Source organism: Marmota marmota, unplaced genomic scaffold (assembly GCF_001458135.2).
Source record: "Marmota marmota marmota unplaced genomic scaffold, marMar, whole genome shotgun sequence".
Taxonomy (NCBI): domain Eukaryota; kingdom Metazoa; phylum Chordata; class Mammalia; order Rodentia; family Sciuridae; genus Marmota; species Marmota marmota.
In genome coordinates, this window is record NW_026000119.1 from 6,924,733 (window position 1) to 6,948,880 (window position 24,148).

The 24,148-nt window shown below is 38.5% G+C and overlaps 1 protein-coding gene across 4 annotated transcripts in view; it reads right to left on the reverse strand.

Annotated features, from left to right (window-relative positions):
* Anxa3 (annexin A3) overlaps positions 1 to 24,148 on the reverse strand; it is a 92,008-nt gene that overhangs the window by 41,615 nt on the left and 26,245 nt on the right. For all 4 annotated transcript variants that reach the window (XM_048784786.1, XM_048784788.1, XM_048784787.1 and 1 more), the window contains 8 exons: positions 23,989 to 24,083; positions 20,529 to 20,642; positions 15,493 to 15,583; positions 11,419 to 11,498; positions 8,289 to 8,345; positions 7,842 to 7,935; positions 6,370 to 6,465; positions 1,595 to 1,653 (listed from right to left, as the gene is read on the reverse strand). In XM_048784786.1, the coding sequence (XP_048640743.1) occupies positions 1,595 to 1,653; positions 6,370 to 6,465; positions 7,842 to 7,935; positions 8,289 to 8,345; positions 11,419 to 11,498; positions 15,493 to 15,583; positions 20,529 to 20,642; positions 23,989 to 24,083 (686 nt within the window). The remainder of the gene's footprint in view (positions 1 to 1,594; positions 1,654 to 6,369; positions 6,466 to 7,841; positions 7,936 to 8,288; positions 8,346 to 11,418; positions 11,499 to 15,492; positions 15,584 to 20,528; positions 20,643 to 23,988; positions 24,084 to 24,148) is intronic.

Consider the following 24,148-nt stretch of genomic DNA (forward strand, 5'->3'; position numbering starts at 1 on the left):
AATAGAAGAATGAAAGCTGTATTGTGAGTGAACATTTAGGTCAAGAAAGAATGCCACATCCCAGGGTACATCAACAACAAGGAAGGATAGCAAGAGATGTGTCTGGAAAGGCCAGTCCTTGTTAACCATGAAATGCAGCTCTAATTGGATCCCAAATGTGGAGAACTATTACATTATTCTAAGCATAAGAATGTTGAGATCAGATCACATTTGTGGATTCGAAGATTGCTTTGACTGCAATATGTGGAACAGATTGCAAGGCAGGAGTAAAATGAAGACAAGGGAAAATAAAACTAGAGTCTCTGGGACCCCCCATGGGATAACTGTGGTAATACAGACAATGATGAACTGAACTAGAATAGTGGCAGTAAGGATTGAGAAAATGGGAAGGTTTGAGAGATGCTTAATAAGGGAATTAACCAAATAATGATGCATTGCTTAAGGATAATGGAGAAGGAGAGGGTAAAATTTTAAGCTGAGCAGTTCAGTTGGTGTTGACTCCATTTATTTATGCATCTGTCAAATGCCTATGAGCATCTGCTGTATCCCAGGCTTTGTTCCACATACTCTGGATATGGCAGTCAATAACACAGATTATACCTGTCCTCATGCAGCTTATTTCTAATAGGTGGATACAGTAAAGCAAATCACCTAATTGAATAAGTAAATGTTAATAAGAACTGTGAAGAAAATAAAGCAGACAAATGGAATGGAGAGGGACTGACAGGGAACCGCCTGACATAGCATAATCAGGGAAGACTTCTTCCAGGAGAGGACATCTGAGCTGAGATCTAAAAAGATGAGAAGGAGCCACAGAGAGATCTGGAGGAAGGCCATTCCAGGCAGAGAGGACAACAAATGCAAAGCCTTGGATGCAGGAGTAGCTTTGGCATAGTCAGGGAATGGAAAGAAGGCTGAGGGGATTGGACAAGATTGGGGGTGAATGGTACCATTTTCAATGAGCTGGGCAAGGGCAGCTCCTATTGGGGTTATCCACTGAGATGAATGGACACAGAGGGGGGAGGTTTGGGGAGTGGGGAGAGTGAGGGGAGAGAAATCAAGTGCTTATTTGGACATTACTTTGAAGGTACATGTGAAAGCGCAGGAAATGTCAAGTAAAGAAATCAAGGTAAGCGTCTTTTATGTGTCAGGCCCTGTCCTAGGGCCTGAAGATACATAAGAACATGACTCATGACGCTCATCATCTAGCAGCAAAGACAGACATGAAAACACAGGGCTTCAATATTCTGTAAAGGTTGCTGACTCAGCCTGGTTTATTTTAAGTGAGGCTGCTTGAGAAGCCACCAGATCTCAGGGGTTAAGTCTGAGGTTTGGCATTCTAAAACGAGTCTCACTGCCTGTGCTCATTGTGTAATGAGGGAAATAAACATTTAGCCAACAATTCGCTGTAGCTGTCTCTATATTAACTGGAATCCTCTGTATTGAACAATGAGACAAATTAGTAGACAGATTAGCTACAAAAGGGAACTCAGTGAAGTGGAAAAGGGATATGACATTCCATCAATATTAAGCAATTTTTTTTTATATTCTCCATGAGAAACGCTAAGAATGTGTATGAAATTTCCAGACCTACCTTCAAAGCTCGATGCAGTCTTTCAGCTAAAAACGCAGGTGTGTTCCTCGCACAATGAACTGTTATACAAAGCAAAGCGATGGTTGGCTTCATTTAATAGAAACTGGGTTAATCTATGGTAATATGTTTTTAAAAGAAGGTTCTTGGGATTGTTACACCACTCTATCCTCTCCCCACAACTGGCTTTTATTTAGAATGAAAGAAAGTCTGCTTAACCCGAATTTCAAAGCTTTATAATGTCATATTTGCACAGAACTTTAGCATGGTAATTATCTTCAGCCATGGGGAAAATAAAATTACCTGCCAAAGAAACTCCCACGGTGTCTGACTCATCTCTATATCCCAGACACACTGAACACCTACGCTTACACTGATAATTCCCTAGGGTGTACATCATTCAGTTCCCAACATCTTTGGCCACTGATGAATAACTTGGGCCTAACGACTGCAGAGATGTGGCTCCAAATAACTCATTAGGTAAAAAGGGGCACTAGAGTTCAATTTAAAACCATTTTTTTTCTCTCATGGAAGTATTTTCTTTTAAAATGATTGAGTTACAATTTATAAGCTGGTTGGAGTAACTACATTAGAGGTAGTGCCTGTAATTTAAATTCTGTCATCTAAAAAATACTATCATCTTTCAACATCTTTATTTTGAAATAACAAGTAAAGCAGCAACAAAACCGGAAATAGGAAAGTGCCAAAAACATGAGTAAATTAATTATCCTTAAAATAAAGTGAAAATAGAAACAGAAGTCTACAGGGAACAAACCTATTTACTGCAGCACAATTATTTTTATAATCTTGAATCTGATCTGTGGGTAGTAATCTCACAGAAAGTGAATAGCTTTTATAAAGGATTTTGGGTCTCAGGACAAGAATAAATCTTGACTGTCTCATAGGGGCTAACAGAATTTCTTAAAGAGAGTGAAAGCCTTGGTGTCTTCTAATCACCTCGGGTAAGTGATTTAAGGGAAATACAACTCTGAAAACTATTCAGTGTGTGAAGCTGTCTGACAAGAAACTAGCCATTTGAATTGGTGCTAAGTAAATTCTCTCAAACTCCTATTAAGTAAATCTTAATAATTTGATCAAAATCATTATAGCCTCTTTTATCTTATTGAGTCTTTCAACCCAGACCCTAACTAGATTTGTACAATCCTTTCTTTTCAGAATTCTTTCTCTCCTTTTAGCTTGCCCTCTGCTTTACGTTCTTGAGTACCAGATCTATTCTTCCTGTCTGAAAGTGTGGGGAGGTGGCAGTATATTTTAGAAGTAAGGAAGTATTTTTTAGCACCCAACAGCATAGATAGGGAAACTTGGGAAGGATAATAGAGTTAATTACTAAAACCAAGAGTTCACAATTGCCCTTTCCCTACCCTGTTCATTGTCTTGACCAAACTTCAGTCAGGCCTCTCTTCTCATAGGCCCCTCAACTCTGACTTGCCCCCAATCCTGGGCATGCACTAACGTGAAGACCATGCCCCTCATCAGCTTATCCCAAGAATCCAGCAAGCAGGACACACATCCATTCAAACCTTAATGATCATGACCCCCTGCTCATCCAATTCGCCCTTAATAATTCCTGCTTAAGTCTGCTCATCCTCTTTATAAAAGGGAAGAAATTTCTGCTTGATTTTGAGATTCTTGCACATTTCTGAGATCAAAGGGTTCTCCCTATTGTAAGAGTCTTTTTGAATAAATCTCTATTTAAGCCTGGATTTGGTTTTATTTGACAACTAGTAGGCTCCTATTTATTATACAATTCTAAGATGAAATGCTCAGATGGTTTCATGCCAAAAACCATATGCTGACATACTGTATTAGATTTCTGGAATACGAAATATCCAGAATAGGTAAATTTATGAAGACAGAAAGCAGATTAATGATTTCCAGAATCTGGAAGGTAAGCAGAATGGGGAGTGACTGCCAACGGGTACTGCCAATAATACAGGGCTTCTTTGAGGGATGACGAAAATGTCTTAAACTCAGGTTGTGGTGATGATTGCAAAACTCCGTAAATATATTAAAAATTATTGAATTGCACACTTCGGGTGAATTTTATGGTATGTAAATTATATCTCAAAAAATTTATTTATTATTTCAATGAAAAAATTCTAAAAATGTTTCATTCCAATTGTATTCTGATATAGTGAATTAAAATGTGACATATTTCAAAATTTAAACTAGTTGAAGTTGAGCATGGTGCAGCATGCCTGTAATCCTAGTGTCCTAGTGACTCGGGAGACTGAGGCAGGAGGGTGGCATGTTTCAAGGCCAGCCTGGGCAACCTGCTCTCCAAAAAAAAAAAAAAAAAAAAGAAAAGAAGACTTAGGATGTAGCTTAGTGGTAAAGTGCCCTGGGTTCAATCCATAGTACAAAAAAAAAAAAGTTGAATTGTTGAATTCTAAGTCTTTTTAAAATTTTAATTGATAAAATAATGTACATTATGGCCTAAATTTAATGCTCCATTCAATATATACTTCCAAGAATGCCTCTCAGCTCATATCTGAAATGTCCCCTGAAACCCCACATGTTAGACCTGGTCTCTAGCTATGGTAGTATTGAGAGGTGGTGGAATCTTAGTGGGAGGAAGTTAAGTGTTCTTGAAGGATTATTGGACCCCAGCCCCTTCCTTCTCTTTCTTTGCTTTCTAGCTGCCATAAGGTGATTAGGCCTCCTTTGCCACCATGACTCTCACCATGATATATAGTAATGCCACAGGCCCAAGTGACCATGGACTAAACTTCTAAAACTCAAAATAAACCTCTCCTTTTTCTAAATTGATTATCTCAGATATTCTGTTGCAGTGGCAGAGGGCTAATTAACACTCAGTGAGTGAGGGTTTGTTCATCTCAAGAGAGTTTTTCCAATATTACAGTTTAGCAAGAGCAGGCAAAACAGCAAAATTAATGTAAAGATTCACAGTATGAAATGGGAAAAAAAAAGTAACTGGCTACCTCATTGTCACTGGAACCTTTTCTGAACTAATTATGAAAACTGATTTTAAGTTTTTTTAATTAAAAGTTTTTCCCTTTCTTGGATTATCTTTTAACAGTTGAGTTAAAAGTTGTTGTCGTTGTTTTGAGTTAGCATTTGGATAAAGAGCCCTATTCTTGGCACTGAAAAGACAGAAGTGAAATATCATATGTGGAGGAAGCCCTTAGAATGGGGCCTGGAACTTCGAGGATGCTTGTTCTCTAGTACATTTTCTGTCATTTACTTTAAAATACTATAGCACAGACTGTGTTTCAGTCTGTTTCTCCACTGCAGCACCTCAGGTGGTTGGTTCACATCACAGACTATGGATCCTAACGGCCTGAGGTAGAATCCCAGCTCTCCCAGGTAACCTGGGGAAGTCACCTAACCTCTTTGTGCCTTAGATTTACCATCTCCACAAAGGGGATAATAATAGTACCTACTTCACAGGATTATTATGAGGCTTAAATTTGTTAATATTTATAAAGAGTTTGGCACAGTGCCCAGAATATGATAAGTTATTTAAAAATAAAATTTAAGTTAGTCTATTAGGAGTTCACCCTCCAGGGGTAAACATTAACATCTAAATAATGAATCCTAGGCTCCACTTCAGAGGGGAATAACTTGTGGAATACCCTGGAATAACTTAGTAACATAGGAACATAGTCACCAGAGGTGCTGTGAATTACTGTGATGGACATTAGAAACTGCTTCTCTCTGCTGAAATAACAAGATGTGTGTTCCAGGTGTTGGCACCATGGAGAAGGAGTACGGGGTAAGCCCAGTGGCCACCATAAACATAAGTGTCTTGTATTGTCAGCTTTTTGGCACTGAGACCAAAATACCCAATAAGGAAAAGTTTCCTTTGGGTTCACAAATCTTAGAAGTTCCAGTCTGTGGTCAGCTGACTCCATTGCTCTGGGCCCAAGGTGACGCAGAATGTCATGGTAGAAGGACAGTGCAGAGGAAAGCTGCTCAGCTTATGGCACTGGGAAGCAGAGACATAGAAAAAGTGCCAGGGAACTTGTAAATGCTTCCAGGGCATCCCCCTATTGACCTCCTTCCTCCAAGTAGATCATATCTCCTAGCACCATTTAGCTATCCATAGATTAATCCAGCAAATCCTGAAAGCCCCACATCTGAAGCTTGTTGAATTAGGAATCCTGCTTTCAACATATGCAAGAATCCTCTCTTTGAGCAGTATCTCATCCCTTTGAATGCACCTTTCTTGCAAGGTTCTTTCCTGGTGCCTGAAAGGACATACTGCTGAGACTTCATGCTTATATAACTGTGTTTTTGACTGCCTGTTAATGCATGTGTCTAAATAGTAACAGGTCCAGCCTGAAACTTACTTTCTTTTTGACATATCCCCTGCTCACTCCACCATAGAAGAAGAGACCTCAAGTTGACCTTGGTTTTACTCTGGGAGACCACTGACACCTTTCAAAAATAACCAAATACAGTGAAATACCAAATTGGCTTAAGTCTTAGATTTCAACAAGCCTCAAATAAAAATGTCAGTAGAAACGTAATATTTTAGCTCTTAAGGAGACTACAATCTAAACATAGCGACAAGCCAAATATAAATTTAAAAGGCAAAATAAGAGGTAAAAAGATTACTTCTTCATGCATCATTTAACAATATTTGTTGAGTCAATTGTTTCTACCATGGACTATACTGGAGGCTGTGTGGAGCATAAAGATGATCAGTCAGGATTCTTACATGAAAGGAGCTCACCTTGACTGAGTTAAAAGAAGTGCAAAGTAATTCTGTTTATTAGCGCTCTGGGGCTTACCTATGGCCAGCAGTAAGTCTTCAAAATGCCCAGATAATTCTCCTTTAATGCTGTCCTCAATGTCCTTCTGGCTAATATTTCTGTATTCATCAAATGCTAAAAAGTAGTACCACAAAAATATTTAAAGTACCCCAACTGACCACACTTGAATATATTTAGTTTTTAAATTTGTTATGCAACAGACCAAGTAGCAAGATCAAAAACTCCTTTGAATACAATAAAATCTGAACTTCAATGATCTCTCTTCCCTCCTCCCAGGCTGAAACATTTAAAATTACCTGAAAGTTTAAATTATAACTAATTTAATTATGGTCTTTTTAAAATTATAGCAGCCCCTGGGAAATAATTCTGTGGTCATTAGTCCAGTGTTTTATCTGATAAAAAATATTAATGATTAAGATTTCAATAATTTAAGTCTTAATCATAAAGACTTTTTGTGCTGAGTGAACCATTTCCTAAGGCAGCATGGCCTATTTTTACATCCACCAGAAGGCATTTGAATTTCTTGATCAGTATTTGCCCCAAGCAAAACTTGTACATATGTCACCAAGTATACAAGCATATTTTATAAACCAAGTAAATTTTTTTCCAAGTAAATTTCAAAAAAAAAAAAAAAAAAAAAACCTTTTAGGGAGATATCTGGATTCATTTGATTTTTTGTTTTTCAAACAAAGATATTAATAAAACAACTATAATATATCCACCATTACTGGAACAGTTTATAACATAAACTGGAACAGAGTTTATAATTTTGAAATCAGCTAATGCCAAAATTAAGGAAGGACTCATTTTAGAGTTGAAAAGTCATAGTAATAACCTTATGTTTCCTCATTTTTCCAACAGCTCAACATAAGGTTAGTCAGGCACCATGGATGCTCTCTAACCTGACACCTGGAAGCCACAGTCAAAGATGTTCACAGTCAAGGCAGTTCAGGCTTCTGGCTGCTGCCAGAAGATGGGAGATGCATGCAGAGAGGGTAGGTGCTCAGTAGCTCTACATAACTGTTGCTCTGACAAAAAGATCTGGTCCTCCTCATTCCCCTATTTGCCTTCATATCAGAGAGAGCTGGACATGAATCAGCATTAATCAACCAACAAAAATTCATGTGCAATGCTTGGTTTTTCTGGAAAGTGGCAAACTACAGAGAGGTGGGGTGGCAGCAATGAGCCAGGCTCCTCCTTCCCTTTCTGTTCAGGCCTTTCTGTTCTCTTTTCTTCTCTTCCATCTCCTTCTACCAGCTATTTCCCATGACTCACTAAGTAATCTACTTGTTCTTTAGGGAAAAACAAAGAGGAGCGTCAGTGAGCACTGCCTTGAGTTAGAATATAGCTTGCCTGGTTTGTTTCCTGAAATGTTGATACATAAACTGGAATAGAGTTTATAATTTTTAACGGCATTTCCCAAAACCTGTATATTGAACCTAAAAACTTTGCAAGAACAATATAAAACAAAAAGGATTGTGAGTCCATACTTAGTTTCAGTTGAGGAAAGCTCCTTAAACACAGGATCTCAGTGAATTTATCTTCATCTGTGCCCCATTTGTTCTCGCCAGCATCATAGAGAATCTATTGACAAGGAGAAGAAGACTTATGTGTCGTAACAGACACAATTCTTTCTCTCTCTTTTTCAGGGGGTGGGATGAGAGGAGTGGGGGCTTTAGTTTCTTTTAGAGGTCAGTGAGAGCATCTATTATCTAAGACTCTCACTTTTAGCAGACTAGAAATCTGGAGGTTGAGGTAGCAGGAGCCAAGGGAATGATCATCTCTGTGGGAGAAGGCAGAGGCTGGGGTGGGGTGAGCCCCTGTCTCCAGGCTGCTGCCCTGACAGCAGAGGAGTGAACAGCTCTGGATGGTACCACCCTGTCTACAGGAAGGGGGAGAACAGTTAAAGGAGACATTTTCTTTGCTCTGTTACAGACCTGGGCATCTTTTTTGGCCAGATGTTCATCCACTTTCAGGCTTTCATCTCTTCTACCCTAAATAGAGATGATTAAAATAAGGTCAATCCTTTGAGGACAGAAGATTCTAACACTCATTACCCCAACCAGCAGGACATCTTGATGGTTTTCCTCTAGCAGAGGCCAAGAAACAGAGAGGAATTGGGGATTCCAAGCTCCAGTTCTGGCTTTGCCATTGACTTGTCATAATATCTATAGCAAATCACATAAATTTGGGGGCTTCAACCTCCTCTGAATATTCAGAAGTGTTAAGAAGATAAAAAGATAAGCCACCAAGAAAATATTTACAAAACATATCTGATAAAGGATTTATGTCCTAAATATGTAAAGGACTCTTAAACCTCAGTAAGATAACAAACAACCTAATCAAAAAATGAGAAAAAGATCTGAGCAGACACTTTGTCAAAAAGGTACAGACGGCAAGAAAGCACAGGAAGAAATGTTCATCATCACATTCCATCAGGAAATTGCAAATTAAAACAGTAATATGCCCCCATATATCTATTAGAATGGCTAAAATCCTAAGCATTGACAACACCACATACTGGTGAGGATGTGGAACAATAGGAACTTGGATTCTTATTGCTAGTGGGAATGTAAAATAGTATAGCCACTTTAGAATACTAAATATATTACTAAATATATTCTTACTGTATGATACCACAATAGCACACCTTGATATTTACTGAAATGAGTGGAAAACAAGTCCACATAAAAACTTTCACATAAATGTTTAATAAAAGTTTTATTTTTAATTCCTCAAATTTGGAATCAACCAATATGTCCTCCAGTCAGTGAAACAAATATTCCATACAATAGAATATCATTCAATGATAAAAAGACATGACCCATCTGGAAATGAACAGATATGGCGGGAACTTAAATGCATATAACTAAGTGAAGGAAGCCAGTCAGAAAAGACTATGAAGTATATGATTCCAACTGTAGGGCATTTGAAAAAAAGGCAAAACTACAGAGATAGCAAAACATCAGTGATTTCCAGGGGTAAGGGGGAGGCAGGTATAAACAGGCAGGGCACAGAGGACTTTTAGAGCAGTGAAACTATTCTGTATGATACTGTAATAGCAGATTATGAGATTACCCATTTGTCAAAACCTATAGAAATTGCTGGGCATGGTGCTGCACACCTGTGATACCAGCAGCTTGGGAGGCTGAGGCAGGAGGATCGAAGGTTCAAAGCCTGCCTCAGCAATTTAGTGAGGCTCTGAGCACCTTAGGAAGACTTTGTCTCAAAAATATAATAAAAAGGGCTGGGGAATGTGACTCAGTGGTTAAGTGCCCCTGGGTTTAATCCCTGGTACCAAAAAAAAAATTTTTTTTAGAACTGTAAAAGAGCAAACCATAGACTTCAGTTAATAATAACATATCAGTATCCACTCAGCAACTGTAACAGTTGGACCACATTAACACAAGATTGTTAAAACTGAGCAGGAAAGAAGGGTGTATGGGAGTATTTACCTTTTCCTTCCCCCCCTCTCTTCCCTGGTCCCTTTCTTCTATTCTCCTGGTCTCCCACTTATTTCATGGTATCCCCCCTGCCCTTTTTATTTTTAATCTCTAATTTCCACAAATGAGAGAAAATATGACTCTGGACTTCGTAGTTACCAACTCTAATACCGAATACTCGGTAGTGAGGTGTGCATGTCCGGTTATGAACAAGTACTTTAGCACATTATAGAAAGATGAAAAACAGAAAGGGAAAACAGATTGCCTGAATTATTTTGAAAATTATAGGTGAACAAAACTTTTGGCTCTAAGACTTTGTTTCCATTTTCAAACATTAGGTTCTTGTACACCTGTCTGATTTTTTGCCTGATCTCTTTGGTATGCGGCTGACCTCTGCAGCTGTTAGTTTGCCTTCTTCTTGTTCTCTTTCAATTGAGCACTCTGCTCCTATAATAAAAGTCTAATTTTTATTAGCCTTAATAATAGGAACTATTATCACCATGTATTAATCACTTTCTATGCTTTAAGTATTGCACATACTCTTCTTCCTTACAGCACCTCAGGGGTTGGTATTATCAGTATTTCAATTTCACAGATGTGAAAACTAATGCTCAAAAGCTTTTGAAATAACTTGTTCAGAGACAGAGAGTGAGTAGGTATGAGGAGAGCTCAGCTTTGAGTTTAAAGCCCTGCCCTGGAGCCCTCCTCTACCACCCCCTGTGGGTACATCAGCTCATATTCATATGCCTCTGAGAGCAGATGTTTGCAGCAATGCTTCATAAACTTGGGGTGCTGGGTTCAATATTCATAAGGTTTTCAGCATTTTAACTGAAGCCATAATTAGGATAAATATTCCCTAATGACAAAATACCTCACTTGAACAAGTGCTGTTCAGCCGTCAGGATGAGGCTATGATTGGGATTTTCTCACACATTAGGAGCGGTGAAAATCAGCTGAAAGAAGTTGGTGAGATATGACTTGAACTACTTCCTCTCTAACATGCCTGTGAATATATCTCATCCGTGGCCTTACCAACTTTATCACTGAAGTTATGAGCTTTCTAAATAAAGAAAGCCAGGAGTGGCCCCGTTGGGTCACACAGTGATTAATGGTTTAGCAGCTTTTCTAAGGTGACAAGGATGAAGCTGCAGGTCATTTTTTTAAAAATTATGAAACTGATACTCATTTCTGAATTTAATACCCATATCTGAAAATATCTCATGTATCATACTTCTCACTTAACTTCTAAGAAATAAATATCTTTGGAGTTCAGAAGGAAATAAGCATATTCTAATAATGGAGACACTTATAACAGAAATGAAAAACAATTACTTTATGTCAGGTGATTTATTAGGACATTTTCTAATGTATTCTGAAATCTAGTCAAAATGCTTCTAATCCATAAACAGAACCAGACAAGATTTTATTTTGCTACACCACCATGGGTGTTTTTATGTTCTTGGTTAAACATTTTGTTGACAATGCAAATGTAAACATGACCGAATCATTTCATAAGGAAAATTGCAATCTCATTGTCTCAGGGTTGTTTTTTTTTAACTCCCTAAGAATTATTGTTGAGCATGCAGCTTATTAAACAGTTTAACAGCAAAAAATAAAACCTTACGTCTGCCAAAGTCAACAGAGCTTTCCTGAAGTCACCAGATGTTTCAGAGCTAATGTCATCTCCCAGACTCTTCTTATATACTGAAATCAAATAAGAATGAAATTAAGATTTGACAAACTGAAAAATATTACTTTCAAGCAAATAAGAGTATAAATGCCCACATTAGCAAGAAATGAGTATCTGATCAAATAAACCTTGCATTTTTATTTAACTTCTGGGTGCCCTAATTGTGTGAGATGAAGACAACTCTGTGTTGTGGTAGATGCAAAAGAACAAGAATAAAAGCCACTTAGGAACAAATCTGGTCCTTTTCATTTGACCTGGAACCAGGAATATAGAGGGTAGAAACCTGCTAGTTCCCCTTCCAATTTCCATTAGCTCCTTCCCTCATATTAACAGAAACCTAATTTTTAGCAAGATACAATGTGCGTAACCCCAAAATTCCATTCTCAGCTTCCCTCGTATCTAGGGACAGCTCCATAACTAAGTTCTTCACAGTGAAATGTGTGCAGACATATGTGACTTCACTGGGAAATTTCTTTAAAGCGATAGGCCATGCTTGGCTTAGTCCCTCCTTGAGATATGACTTGAATCACTTCCTCTCTAACATGCCTGTGAATACATATCATCCTTGGCCTTACCAACTTATCACTGGTTATGAGCCTTCTAAATAAAGAAAGCCAGGAGTGGCCCTGTTGGGTCACACAGTGATTAATAGTTTAGCAGCTTTTCCAAGGTGACAAGGATGAAGCTACAGGTCTTTTTTAAAAAAATTCTATGTGGATTAATACCTGGAGCTTGGACTATAAAGATAAGGACTGCATCTAAGCCATGGCCAAAAAAAAAAAAAAAAAAAAACTAATCAGGAAGGGCCTGTGTTCCTGAAAGTTCTGGGAACTATCATACCAGTCTTAGAATTGCCCATCTCCAGACTTCTACATATAATAGAAATAATCTTTTATCTTATGTAAGCCCCCGTAATGTTTCTCTTTTATTGAACCCAACCTCAATCTTAACCAATGTATCTTAAGTTATATCTAATATTGCTCAAAAATAAGAAAGCTGTGCTAAAACATTATTTTCCCTTAACAAAAGACAATTGTATGTTCATGTATTTTAGTATGAACTAGTTATAGCACCCTTTGCATGGCCTATGATATGCAGTAACTATATCACTCTATCTCATTTGGCAGTGCTGAGGATCAAACTCAGGGCCTCCTGCATGCTAGGCAAGTACCCTGCCACTGAGTTACACCCAGCCTCTGCCCATGAATCTTAACTCTCTGTTCTGATCCATCCAGGAAACAGTCACCTTCTTGCAGTCAATACACACATCTGGACATAGGTGACACCAGGTGGCAATCTGAACTGTCTGCATCATTTTCAAGAACTCTATATAAATTAGCCATATGCATGCTCATCATTTTAAAGCAATGAAAGACAATTATAGAAAGTGATATGAAATTATCTAATAGAAAAATTGTGCTGAAATGGAAACTTCCTTAATGTAATTTCAGTAAGTATCTTTTAAATGAAATCTATAATTTTTCAGAGCAATTCATATAAGCAAAATCCATTATAAATGTAAATTATTTATCTGAATGATAATAACATTTAGCAGCCACCATTATATCTAAGCCATTATGTTGTTGGAGTTAAACATCAGTTTAGTTAGAATTTTTTTTAAACTTAAAAACGTCAAGTTAAAGAATGAGGATTTTTTTTTATAGAATTTGAGGAAATATTTTGTAATTTTAGAATGCTCTAGATGAGACTTTCTAGTTATTTCATGTAGCCTCCCCATGCCTACCTTTATCCCAGATATTTTACAGAAAATTAGACTATTAAAATGAAAATGATTTCAATCCAAGTTGACAACTACTTTATCCATTTTGAGGCATTATAGAAAAATGAACATGAGATTTTAACACTGTAGGCACCTGAACACGAATGAGTTCTTGATCCCTGATTCAGTTTTTCTCAGATATGTTAACTTTAGAATTCTGGGGAAAGTCCAGTATTCTGCTCTCTATTTATTAGACTATTGTGTCACTGTACCAAATAAGCTATGCGAGATGCCTGGTCTCTTTATGGATAGTCTGCTCTGATGAATTTTTTACGCATGGATCACCACTTCACATTACATGATACTCATAGAACAGTGAGCTTCTAAGAGACACCAGGCAGTAACAAGCAACTTGGATAGAGCATCTGGCTCTGCTGATATTTTTTAAATATTTAAACTTGTTGAGCTGAAATATTTTAAATCAAATATTTTAAATACCTGCCATGCCTATTAACAAGCAATTCTATCTACTTCAAATTCACCCATTCCTGTTAGGGTCCACCAGTAGGGGAAGTAGAGGCATATTTGCCTGCTATTCATGTCAGTGTTGACCCAGCAAAAACCTTTCACCCTGGAAGAAGCAATTGTCTCCTAGAAATGACATTTGCACGGTCAAGTTACAGCTAGGTGGACTCCTATTCCCAGAGGTCTGGAATCCTCCTTATGCCTGTCCTCTGAGCCATGGAGGTACTAACACTAGGCAGGTTATGTCCCTCTTAGTTTCAGATGACTTCAACCTCTTCCCTTTGTTGTCCCAGTCCTGAGGGTTATATACTGTATTACCCACTGTGTTTCCATCTTGAGTTTTCATTTCTCCATATTAGAGAAGCAATTCTCAATATTAAACTCTATTACAATATCCATGGTGTATATATTTTTCTAACTAGTATATCAATACTAAAATAGTCACCTGTCATTAAGGTATTTACCTTATATGAGAATTTCCCAAAGTAAACTCTCTAATTCCCATCTGAGGTCCAGGATACCTGTTCTTTGAGCTTTTCACATAGCAAAAACTCCTTTGATACACAGCTGACCTTCCAGTGACACAAATTTAGAAAACATGGCTCCCTTAAAGTACCTGGAGAAGGTTATAGGTGGCTCTGGTATAATAAAGAATTGAGCTGGTCTTTGTCTCTTGTCCAGAGGGGATAACCTCTAAATCCTTAGAATTTTCCAAGTGATTAGAGCGTCTTTGTTATTCATGGTGGTCCCCTCAGTTTATGCTAACTCGATGACTCATAAATAGAGGGCAGTCACATCAGAAAAAATCAACCATGTGCTTAGAGGGTTGAGGCTTTGAGCCACATGACATCAGCCCCATCTGGGAAATGGAGGGGCTGCAGATTGAGTTAGATCACTTGAATAATGACTCAATCAACCATGCATGCCTATGAAATAAAACCCCTATAAAAACTATGGCTACCAATGATCAACTGAGTTTTCTGGTTGGTAATTACATATCTATGGCCTGGGACGGGGGAAGCTTCACATTGGATTCTTCCAGACCATTCCCTATATGTCTTCATTGGAATGGCTCTGAGTTGTATCCTTTATAATAAAACTATAATTGTAAGTAGAACACTTTCTTGAGTTCTGTTAGTCATTCTATCAAGATATTGAACATGAAGGGGCAATGAGAACTCTGGATTTGTAGAACCCTGAGCAGCCTGAGAATCCCTGAGTTTGTAGGATGGTCTCTAAAGCAAGGTCAGCCTTATAAGGACTTCCACTTAACATGTGAAGTCACACTATGTGTGTGGATTCAGAATTGCACTGTAAAGACTTTATAGAACTTTAGGACTTAAGTTAACTATATTGAGTCCACATGTTAACATATCCTCTAAATGGCCCATCTCATTTCCCCCACTGAAAATTAGGAGTCTAATCTGAGTGGGTTTTAACATGTAATAGTAATATACAATGATTTGAGTCTCTTACATTGATGAAAATGGTTCATTCAATTAAGTGTTCGCTGAAAGCAAATTCCACTGCAGCTGGAATATTATAAATGTAAAATGTTAATGTCATTGTTATGCAGCAGTTTCTAGCTCATATCATATTCTAATGTTTTCTAAAAATCCACAACACATTTTTGGATGTACCCTCCTTTCTATAACTCCTGCCTTCTCAAAATGCCTTGTGAAGAAATTGGTGGAATTATGGTAAAAGCACCTTGGCTCCTGTATATGTGAACAGTGGTATAGGTAAGTAGAAAACAGGATTACCTGTATAATAGGCTTGAGAGATCTCTTTCATTTGCCTGCTTGTCCTGGTAGTTAGAATTTCAATCAAGGCATCTTCATTTGTTCCAGCACCCTAAAAAGCCAACGGAAATCTAATTTTTAGAACACTTAAAAAACTCAATTTTCATGTTTTTCAGTCTAAATATCTTATTTTATACAGACGAAAGAATACTTTTGGGTAAATCAATATGAGATCTCATATTACTCTAAAGTAGTTTTCAATTCTCCTTACATTTTGGTGTTAAAATAATATGAGGCATCTGTAGTAAACTGACCAAATTTTTTAAGAAAATTTCCTAGGCTAGTGCAAAAATCAATTGAATAATTCTAGGAAGAAAGCATATAAAGGAAAAAGCCTGTGTCATTAAAGATCAGAAGTGATAGTCTAATAGGATTAACCCCACTGGGTGTTCAATCATGCCACTGTGTTTTGAAAGGCCTCTCCAAGCCTTTTAAATGAGCTTATTCCTGCACCCCTGTGCTGGGTGGATTAACATGTATCATTCTTTTCACACATGGAGGTTTTCACATCCTCAATAATCTGTATCATGGGTCTGACCAGCTTAGAAACTAGTTACCCCCTCAGCCTTATTTATACCAAGGTCACTGAATCCCACTGTGATTCCAAGGGAAGCCATTTACAATCATACTTGAGCAAACAGGGCCAATGAGACATGTGAGCAGAGACTGAGCTCTGTCCTTCTGGGGCAGGGATTCCTAGTTGCCCCCAACTTCTTTTGTCTTTGTTGCTTAGAAGTAGATCCTCCAATATTTAATTTGGCCCCTAACTATCCAAATAAAAGCTGTATTTCTCAGTTGCCTTTGCAGCAAAGTTGATCTATATAATTAAATGCTGACCAATCAGATGTATATACAAGTATCATGTCCATGTATTGGGAATGTCCTCGGAGGGAATGAAATCTTCTTTTTCCTTTCTTATTTAGTTGATGGGGATGAAGATACAAGGGCTGGATCTTGAGTTGCAATCTTTAAGCAATAAGTAGAAATCACGAGCTGAAGATGGCAAAGCCTAGAGATGGCAGGGTCCTATTTGATAATGGTGGTGCCACAATACTCAGTTCTGAACTGCTTACTTTGGAATCTTTCACATAAACTTTTTCTAATACTTCCTGGTATATCTATTCCTTACCATTATGCCTGCTAACCTCTCTTCATGTGGTAGTCATATAGACACATGGCTTCACTTCTCTTAACAAGTGTTTGCTGCAAAGAATGTAGTAGGCTAATAGCCTCCAACTGCCACAGCTTTGGATCTGCCAGTTCAAAAAGGTAGGCACGATGGTGCATGCCTGTAATCCCAGGAGCTTGGGAGGCTGAGGCAGGAGGATCGCAAGTTCAAAGCCAGCCTCAGCAATGGTGAGGCACTAAGCAACTCAGTGAGACCTTGTATCTAAATAAAAATACAAATGGGGCTGGGGATGTGGCTCAGTGGTTGAGTGCCCTTGAGTTCAATCCCCAGTACTCCTCCATCCCCCCCACAAAAATATGTTGTGCTCGTTCCATGCTGCAATTAACCAAGGACTTGAACAGAGCAGAGGTTCTGGAGCTGGGCCATTTCTCTCCAACCTTGGACTCTTGCAGTCTTTGCTCAGGTGCTCCCCATCAGCCTGTCAAGCTCTCTCAGAGCTGCATCATTCACTGAAGTTCTTCTGATTTGAACCTATTTTCTCCCATCTCTTTTTTCACAGGTGGCAGACCCGCATTGCAGCCTGAAGGTTCATCCACCTCTCCTGCTCTGTCTCCTCTTTGTCCTCCAGAGGTCTTCTCACAACAAATCTCTTTACATCTAATTCCAATTTGCCATCTGCTTCTCAGATGAGCAAACCTATTCCACAGAAAAGAAAATAACTCCTATCCTTGGTGGGAGGGCAGAATATGGCCTGTCTCACACCTGGACAACTTTTTTTCTTTTTCTTTCCTTCCTATCAATAAACATGTTAAGCACCTACTTCATTTTAGACTATTCTAGGATCAGAAGATACAGGCTAAGACTGATGAGGTTCCTTGTCATGAGGGAGGTTTGTCTTTTTAAAAAAATATTTTCCTTTTTCTTAAATTTTTTGGTTGTATATGGGCATAATATTTTTAATTGTAAATATTTTTAAAATATTTTTAATTATTTTAAAATATTGATATTTTAAATATTTTTGGTTGTAGATGGGCACAATAACTTTATTTTATTTATTTGTTTTTGTGTGGTGCTGAGGATGGAACCCAGTGCCTCATACATGCTAAGCAAGCGCTCTACCACTGCTCTATACCACAGCCCCAGGTTTGCCTTTTGAATAACAAAAGGTTCAATTAAAGAAAGAACACTGGCCTGGCGTGATGGTGCCTGCCTGTAATCCCAACGGATAGGGAGGCTGAGGCAGGAGGATCACAAGTTCAAAGCCAACCTCAACAATTTAGCGAGACCCTGTCTCAAAATAAAAAATTAAAAAAGGGCTGGGGATATGGCTCAGTGGTAAAGCACCTCTGGGTTCAATCTCTGGTACTGAAATAAAACAAAACAAACAACAACAACAAACAAACAAACAAATAAACCCTGGCTTTTCCTGTATATGACTTGAGGTGATCGATGAAATATTTGCTATTCACTTGACCCAGAAAACCTCACAGAAACCTGCAAATCAAGAGGTTCAAGACTTCATGTCTACTTTAAGACCATCTGTGAAACTGTCCAGGCCAAGGGTATGCATATACCTGAAAAGCAACCAAGATCTGAAAGATGTCACTTTGAAGAAGCAGTATGTACCAGGCCTGATGGCACATGCCTATAATCCAGTGATTCAGGAGTCTAAGACAGGACAATTGAAAGTTTGAGGCCATCCTGGAAACTTAGCAAGACTTTGTCTCTCCAAAAATAAACAAATAAATAGATAGATAAATAAATAAATAAAAGTTTTTTTTAAAGGCTGTGCACTCCTGGGTTCAATCCCTAGAACCATTAAAATAATAACAATTTTTTTAAAAGGAGGAGCAACAACAACTGCAATGTGTGCTATGCTGACATTATAATGATGGAGTTTGTAGGGGTGCCAGGTCTAATAGTAGGGCTATTCAGTCAGGGACCCAAAAAGGGTGCTAAATTTTTTGCTGTGCATGCTTTAAAATTCAGAGTGCTGCTAAGGTTAGGCATTTTTGTGTAGTTTCTCTGGTCATTGAATACATCCAGGTGAACAAAGCACCCAGGATGGGCACCACACTTACCAAGCTCGTGGTGGGATTAGCCCATACATCTGCTCCCCTTGCCAAGCTGAGATGGTCCTTACTCAAAATAAATAAATTATTCCTAAATCAGAAGGGGAGGGTCACAGAAGAAAAAGATATCCCAGAAGAAAATGAAAAAAACAAAACTTACAGACCAGAAATAAATTCAGCATAAAATAAATGCAAATAAAAATTTTAAAATAATAATAAAAAGAAATCTGAGTTAAGAGTAGAAAATGTCTGGAGGAGAAACATTGCAGATGGAAGGAGCATGATGTAAATGAATTGCAGAATAGAAATTAGCTTATAATGTTCAAGAAGCAGAGAAAAGGGCTGAGGTTGTGGCTCAGTGGTAGAGCGCTTGCCTTGCATGTGTGAGGAACCAAGTTCTATCCTTAGCACCACATAAAGATAAATAAATAAAACAAATTTATTGTGTCCATCTACAACTAAAAATATTTTTTAAAAAAAGAAGAAGCAGAGAAAAGGCCACTAGGGCTACATTATTGAATGAGGAGAGAAGAGGAGGTGTAATGGTCAGTTTTAGGTGCCAAATTGGCCAAGCTATGGTTCCCATTATTCAATTGAAAACGAATCGAAGCGAAGTGTTGCTGTGAAGGCATTTTGGAAGTCTAAAATCTGTTATCGATTGATGTTAACCAGAGGAGATATTAGATAGATATTCGACTTTCTAGGTGAGTCTGATAGAATCTGTTGAGAGGCCTTAAGAGCCCAGATGAGACTTCTCTGAACAAGAGGTTCTGCTGTGTCAGCGTGCGCTGACATTTCTATTCAGTCCCACAATTGTGTAGCCAATTCCTTACAATAAATCTCTTAAAATAGCTGTCCTGCCTAGTCAATTCTGCTTCTCTGGGGAACCCTAGTTGACAAAGAATTTTTAAAGTCACAGAAACAGACAGGAGCAAAACAAGTTGGATGATGAAGGTCATTCAGAGATTAGATTTTAAGTATTTGCAACCACTAGAGATTTATGCAGGTGAGTAGCATAATCTCATGTTAAAATAACTTTATAAAATAATTTTGGCTGTTCTATGGAGAATGGACTCAAAGTGGGAGGACATGGAAACAAAGAGACGAGTTGGGATACTGATGGTACAGTCAAGAGATGCTGTGCTTACAACAGAATGGCAGTAGTGGATTTTGAGAGAAATGCAGATATTTTCAGTGGACTTTGGAGTAGAGTTAATGGACTTCCTGATAGATTCAGGACCTCTTAAGTGTAAGGGACAATAAGAGTCCAAACACAGTATAAGGATTTTGGCCTAAGCAATAGAGCTGATGATAGTGTTATTTACTTTCAAAGCCAACAAACCAGAGAATTTGGTCATGTCCAAAAACAAATAAAATAAGAATGTGATAATATTCTTTCAGCCCAGGAACACTTGGGTTCCACAACTGCCCCCTATTTTAGAGTCATCCCACCACTTAAGGAGCACAACCAGAACACCAATGAAGTCCACCCAAGACTCAATCGTGCAATGAAGACAGCTCACTATTTGGCGGGTGGGTGGCAGGTACCAGGGATTGAACTCAGGGGCACTCCATCATTGAGTCACATCCCCAGCCCTATTTTGTATTTTATTTAGAGACAGGGTCTCACTGAGTTGTTTAGCGCCTCACTTTTGTTGAAGATGGCTTTGAACTCACAATTTTCCTGCCTCAGACTCCCAAGCTGCTGGGAATACAGGTGTATACCACTGTACCTGGCAGTATTTTTGATAACATAGTCAAATCCTGCACAGAATTCGCTTGTGTGGAGCTCATACCTTCATGGATTTCTTTAGCTGCTTTGCATCAAACACTGCTGGTGGAGTCACAAGAGCCACCATGAGATGCTTGAAGTGCCCAGAGAGATCACCCTTCAAGTCATCTTTCAGCTCCTAAAAAAAGAAAAAAAAAAAAAAAGAAAAAAAAAAAACAAGGAAGGAATTGTGAAACACTTTTTTTCTAAAGTCATCTAGTAAAAGATGAACGTAAGTATCAAAATCCGATGAAAACATGCCAACACACAGGGAACAAAACAGAAATGCTGGAAGTGTTTCTATGGATATTAATCTGCATTTTATGATTGCTTCCAAAGTGTTTTGTTTTATAGAGGACTTTTGTGTGAGCCACAGTTAGAAATCATATATTAAAATGCATTTCCTGTAACTACTTGGGATTGATCATTACGTGCTGCATATATGTATTGAATTATCATACTCTCCCCTACAAATATGCACAAATGCACAATTAAAATACTTAAAAAATGTATTTCTGGGTCCTTGAGGCTCTCAATACTTGAGATGGGATAAGAGAAGAGGAGGAGGAAGAGCCTTAAAATTCACACCCAGCTTCACTGGTAGGTGCTCTATTCCTAGGTGCCTTTCTTCTCTGTGACTCCAACAAGCTCCAAAGGCAAAGGGGAAGGGAGGACAGTGGTTGGTCATTTGCCTCTGTTGAAGGTGTGAACTGGGAGACAGCAGAAGCCCTTTCCTGGTAACGATAGCAAGGGAAGTCCTATATGGCCATGGAGTGGACATTACTTATTGATATCATCCTTTGGCCCTGTTTTCACACATTACATAAGTACAGTACATCTCCCTTGCCTAAAGGAAAGTAACATGGTTTCTACTTCCATGATTCAAAGGAGTGATACAGAAAAAAAAAATTTTTTTCTGCTCCTGATTGTTTTTAGGTCTGACACAGAGGCTGGCAGCCTCCCGGACTATTATGATGATGCAGAACCACACAACCACACCACCAGAGGCACAAAGCAGGACCATGCTCCTGCTGGAACAAATGGAGTCAAAGGTCATCTGCTCTGCTTTAATTGCAACAGGGTTTTTCTTCATTAAATGCTAAGTTCTGCTACCATATGCCTCAACTCAGGACTTTGGAACTGAAACTTTTCTCCCATGCTTGCATTCTATTCCACTGTGAGAAATAGCTGTTACCCTTGCCTCCAATCTCCCTCCATATTTGGAAATAATGAAAGATCAATGGATCATTCATGTTCCCTATATATGAAAGTACTGCCTTGCCCAGATGCTTTCAATCTATTCAATTCAATGCATGTTTACAGGCACTTGCTCTGTGCTGTGCATTTAAAGGTGAAATAAAACCCTTATCCCTAAGATATTACGCTCGTCAAAGATAAAATTTCATTATAATGCCTTAAGTGTCTGATAAAGGGACCTCTGAGAAGGAGTTTTAATGTCTGGGGGCCTGTAGACTATCTCAGGAGATGACGCCTGAGCTAGCTTTGGATGATCACTAGACTTTCTCCATACCCTGACTTTCTCTGTTTCCACACTTTCCTTTTCACAGTTCATTACTGCAGAAGACAAAACAACCTTTTAAAAATAAAAAATGGATTCTAACATTCCTTTGCTTATGAACTTCCAATTGTTCCCTTTTGTCCTTAGAATAAAATGTAAACTCTGTACCAAGACCCAAGGCCCAAGCCTGGACAACATAGAAAAACAAAAAGGTTTAGTTGACAGGCACCTGCAGTCTTAGCTATTGGGAGGTCAAGGTAGCAGGATCACTTGAACCAGCCTGGGTAACACAGTAAGGCCCCTTCTCATAAACAAACAAACAAACCAACAAAATAAGAAAACACAGCCACATCAATATTTATAGCAGCACAATTCACAATAGCTAAACTGTGGAACCAACCTAGATGCCCTTCAGTAGATGAATGGATTAAAAAAATGTGGCATATATATATACAATGGAATATTACTCAGCAATAAAAGAGAATAAAATCATGACATCTTCAGGTAAATGGATGGAGTTAGAGAAGATAACGCTAAGTGAAGTTAGCCAATCCCAAAAAAACAAATGACGAATGTTTTCTCTGATATAAGGAGGCTGATTCATAGTGGGGTTAAGAGTGGGAGCGTGGGGGGAATAAGGCAGAGGGGTGGGAGGGGAAGGGAGGGGGTAGGGATTAGCAAGGATGGTGGAATGTGATGGATATCATTATCCAAAGTACATGTATGAAGACACAAATTGGTGTGAATATACTTTATATAGAATATAAACAGAGATATGGAAAATTGGGCTGTATATGTGTAATAAGAGTTGTCATGCATTCTGCTGTCATTTATTTTTAAAAAACCAATTAAAAATTTTTAAAAAAAGACAAGAAAGAAAGAAAGAAAACCCAAAGCCCAGCAGTTTCAGCCTCTTTCCAGCTCATCTCTTTCTTCTATTCAATTCTGCATTCCTGCCATACTGGAACTCTTTGTTTCTGCAGTTTTCCCAGTTTGTTTCTGCTTCAGGGATTTTGCATTTACTATACCTTCTCCCCGAGATGCTTTTCCACAGCAGGGCAGAATCTTAGTATTGCTTAGTCTTAGTTGAGAGCAAGTTGGCAACCCCTCACTGACATTTCCTCACCATCCTACTGTCACCAGTCGCCCTCCATCATATCACCCCATCTTTATTTTTTCATAGCACCAATGTCTGAACTTACTTTAGTTAATCATTTATTAATTTTTATTTCTCTGTTTGTTTGCCTGGCTTTTGGAAAAGAAGGTAAACTTTATTTGGATAGTTTTGGGGAAGAAAGGAAGCATCTGCTGTCTGTGCCAGTGCATCCCCAATGTCTAAGGTATCTCCTGACACAGAGCAATATTCAACAGGTGATGAAAAAATAAACCGTGTAGCAAAGACCAAGGTCTCAGTTCTCCTTATGTGGTTTCTAGAATTTGGCAAGTTGTCATTTTCTGAAGGAATTAAGCCTACAGTTACATAGATATTTTAGAATAAGAAGAGAATTTAAAGAATCTAAGCCAGGATTTGTCAGCTCGTTGGTCAATTGTTATGGGGAGCTGTTTTATGCACTGGAGGATATTTAGCAGCACCCCTGACTTCTGTCCACTAAAAACTAAAACCACCCCTCCCATCCCATATGTGGTAATCAAAAGCTTCCATTCCCATTAAGTGTCCTATGGGAAACAAAATCACTCCTGGCTTAGAATGTCTGATCCAAGGTGACCCTCTTTATTCTATAGGTGAAGAAATTGAAGCCTAATCCAAAACTGGGGACTTGGACACTAGGTTCAACCAGTTAAAAGCAAAACCAGGACATAGATCCCAGGTTATTGGCTGGATGCCCAGGGCATGCCTACTACAATCGGCCTGGAACAAAAGATCTGAGGGCACCGTCATGAGGGAGCAACTGTGGTGGAGCAGTGATCATCCCTCTCCACTGCCAGTGTGGGAATCTAATTGTACCTTTCCATATGCTGCTTGATATTCCTTAGCAATCAGCTGCCGCTGTGCCTTTGACCTCTCAGTCAGAATACTGATGAGTGTCTTCTCATCCGTTCCTAAAGGAAACAAAAGTATTTTACTCACCATCAACCCAAAGATGCTCAATATCTGTCCTGAGCAA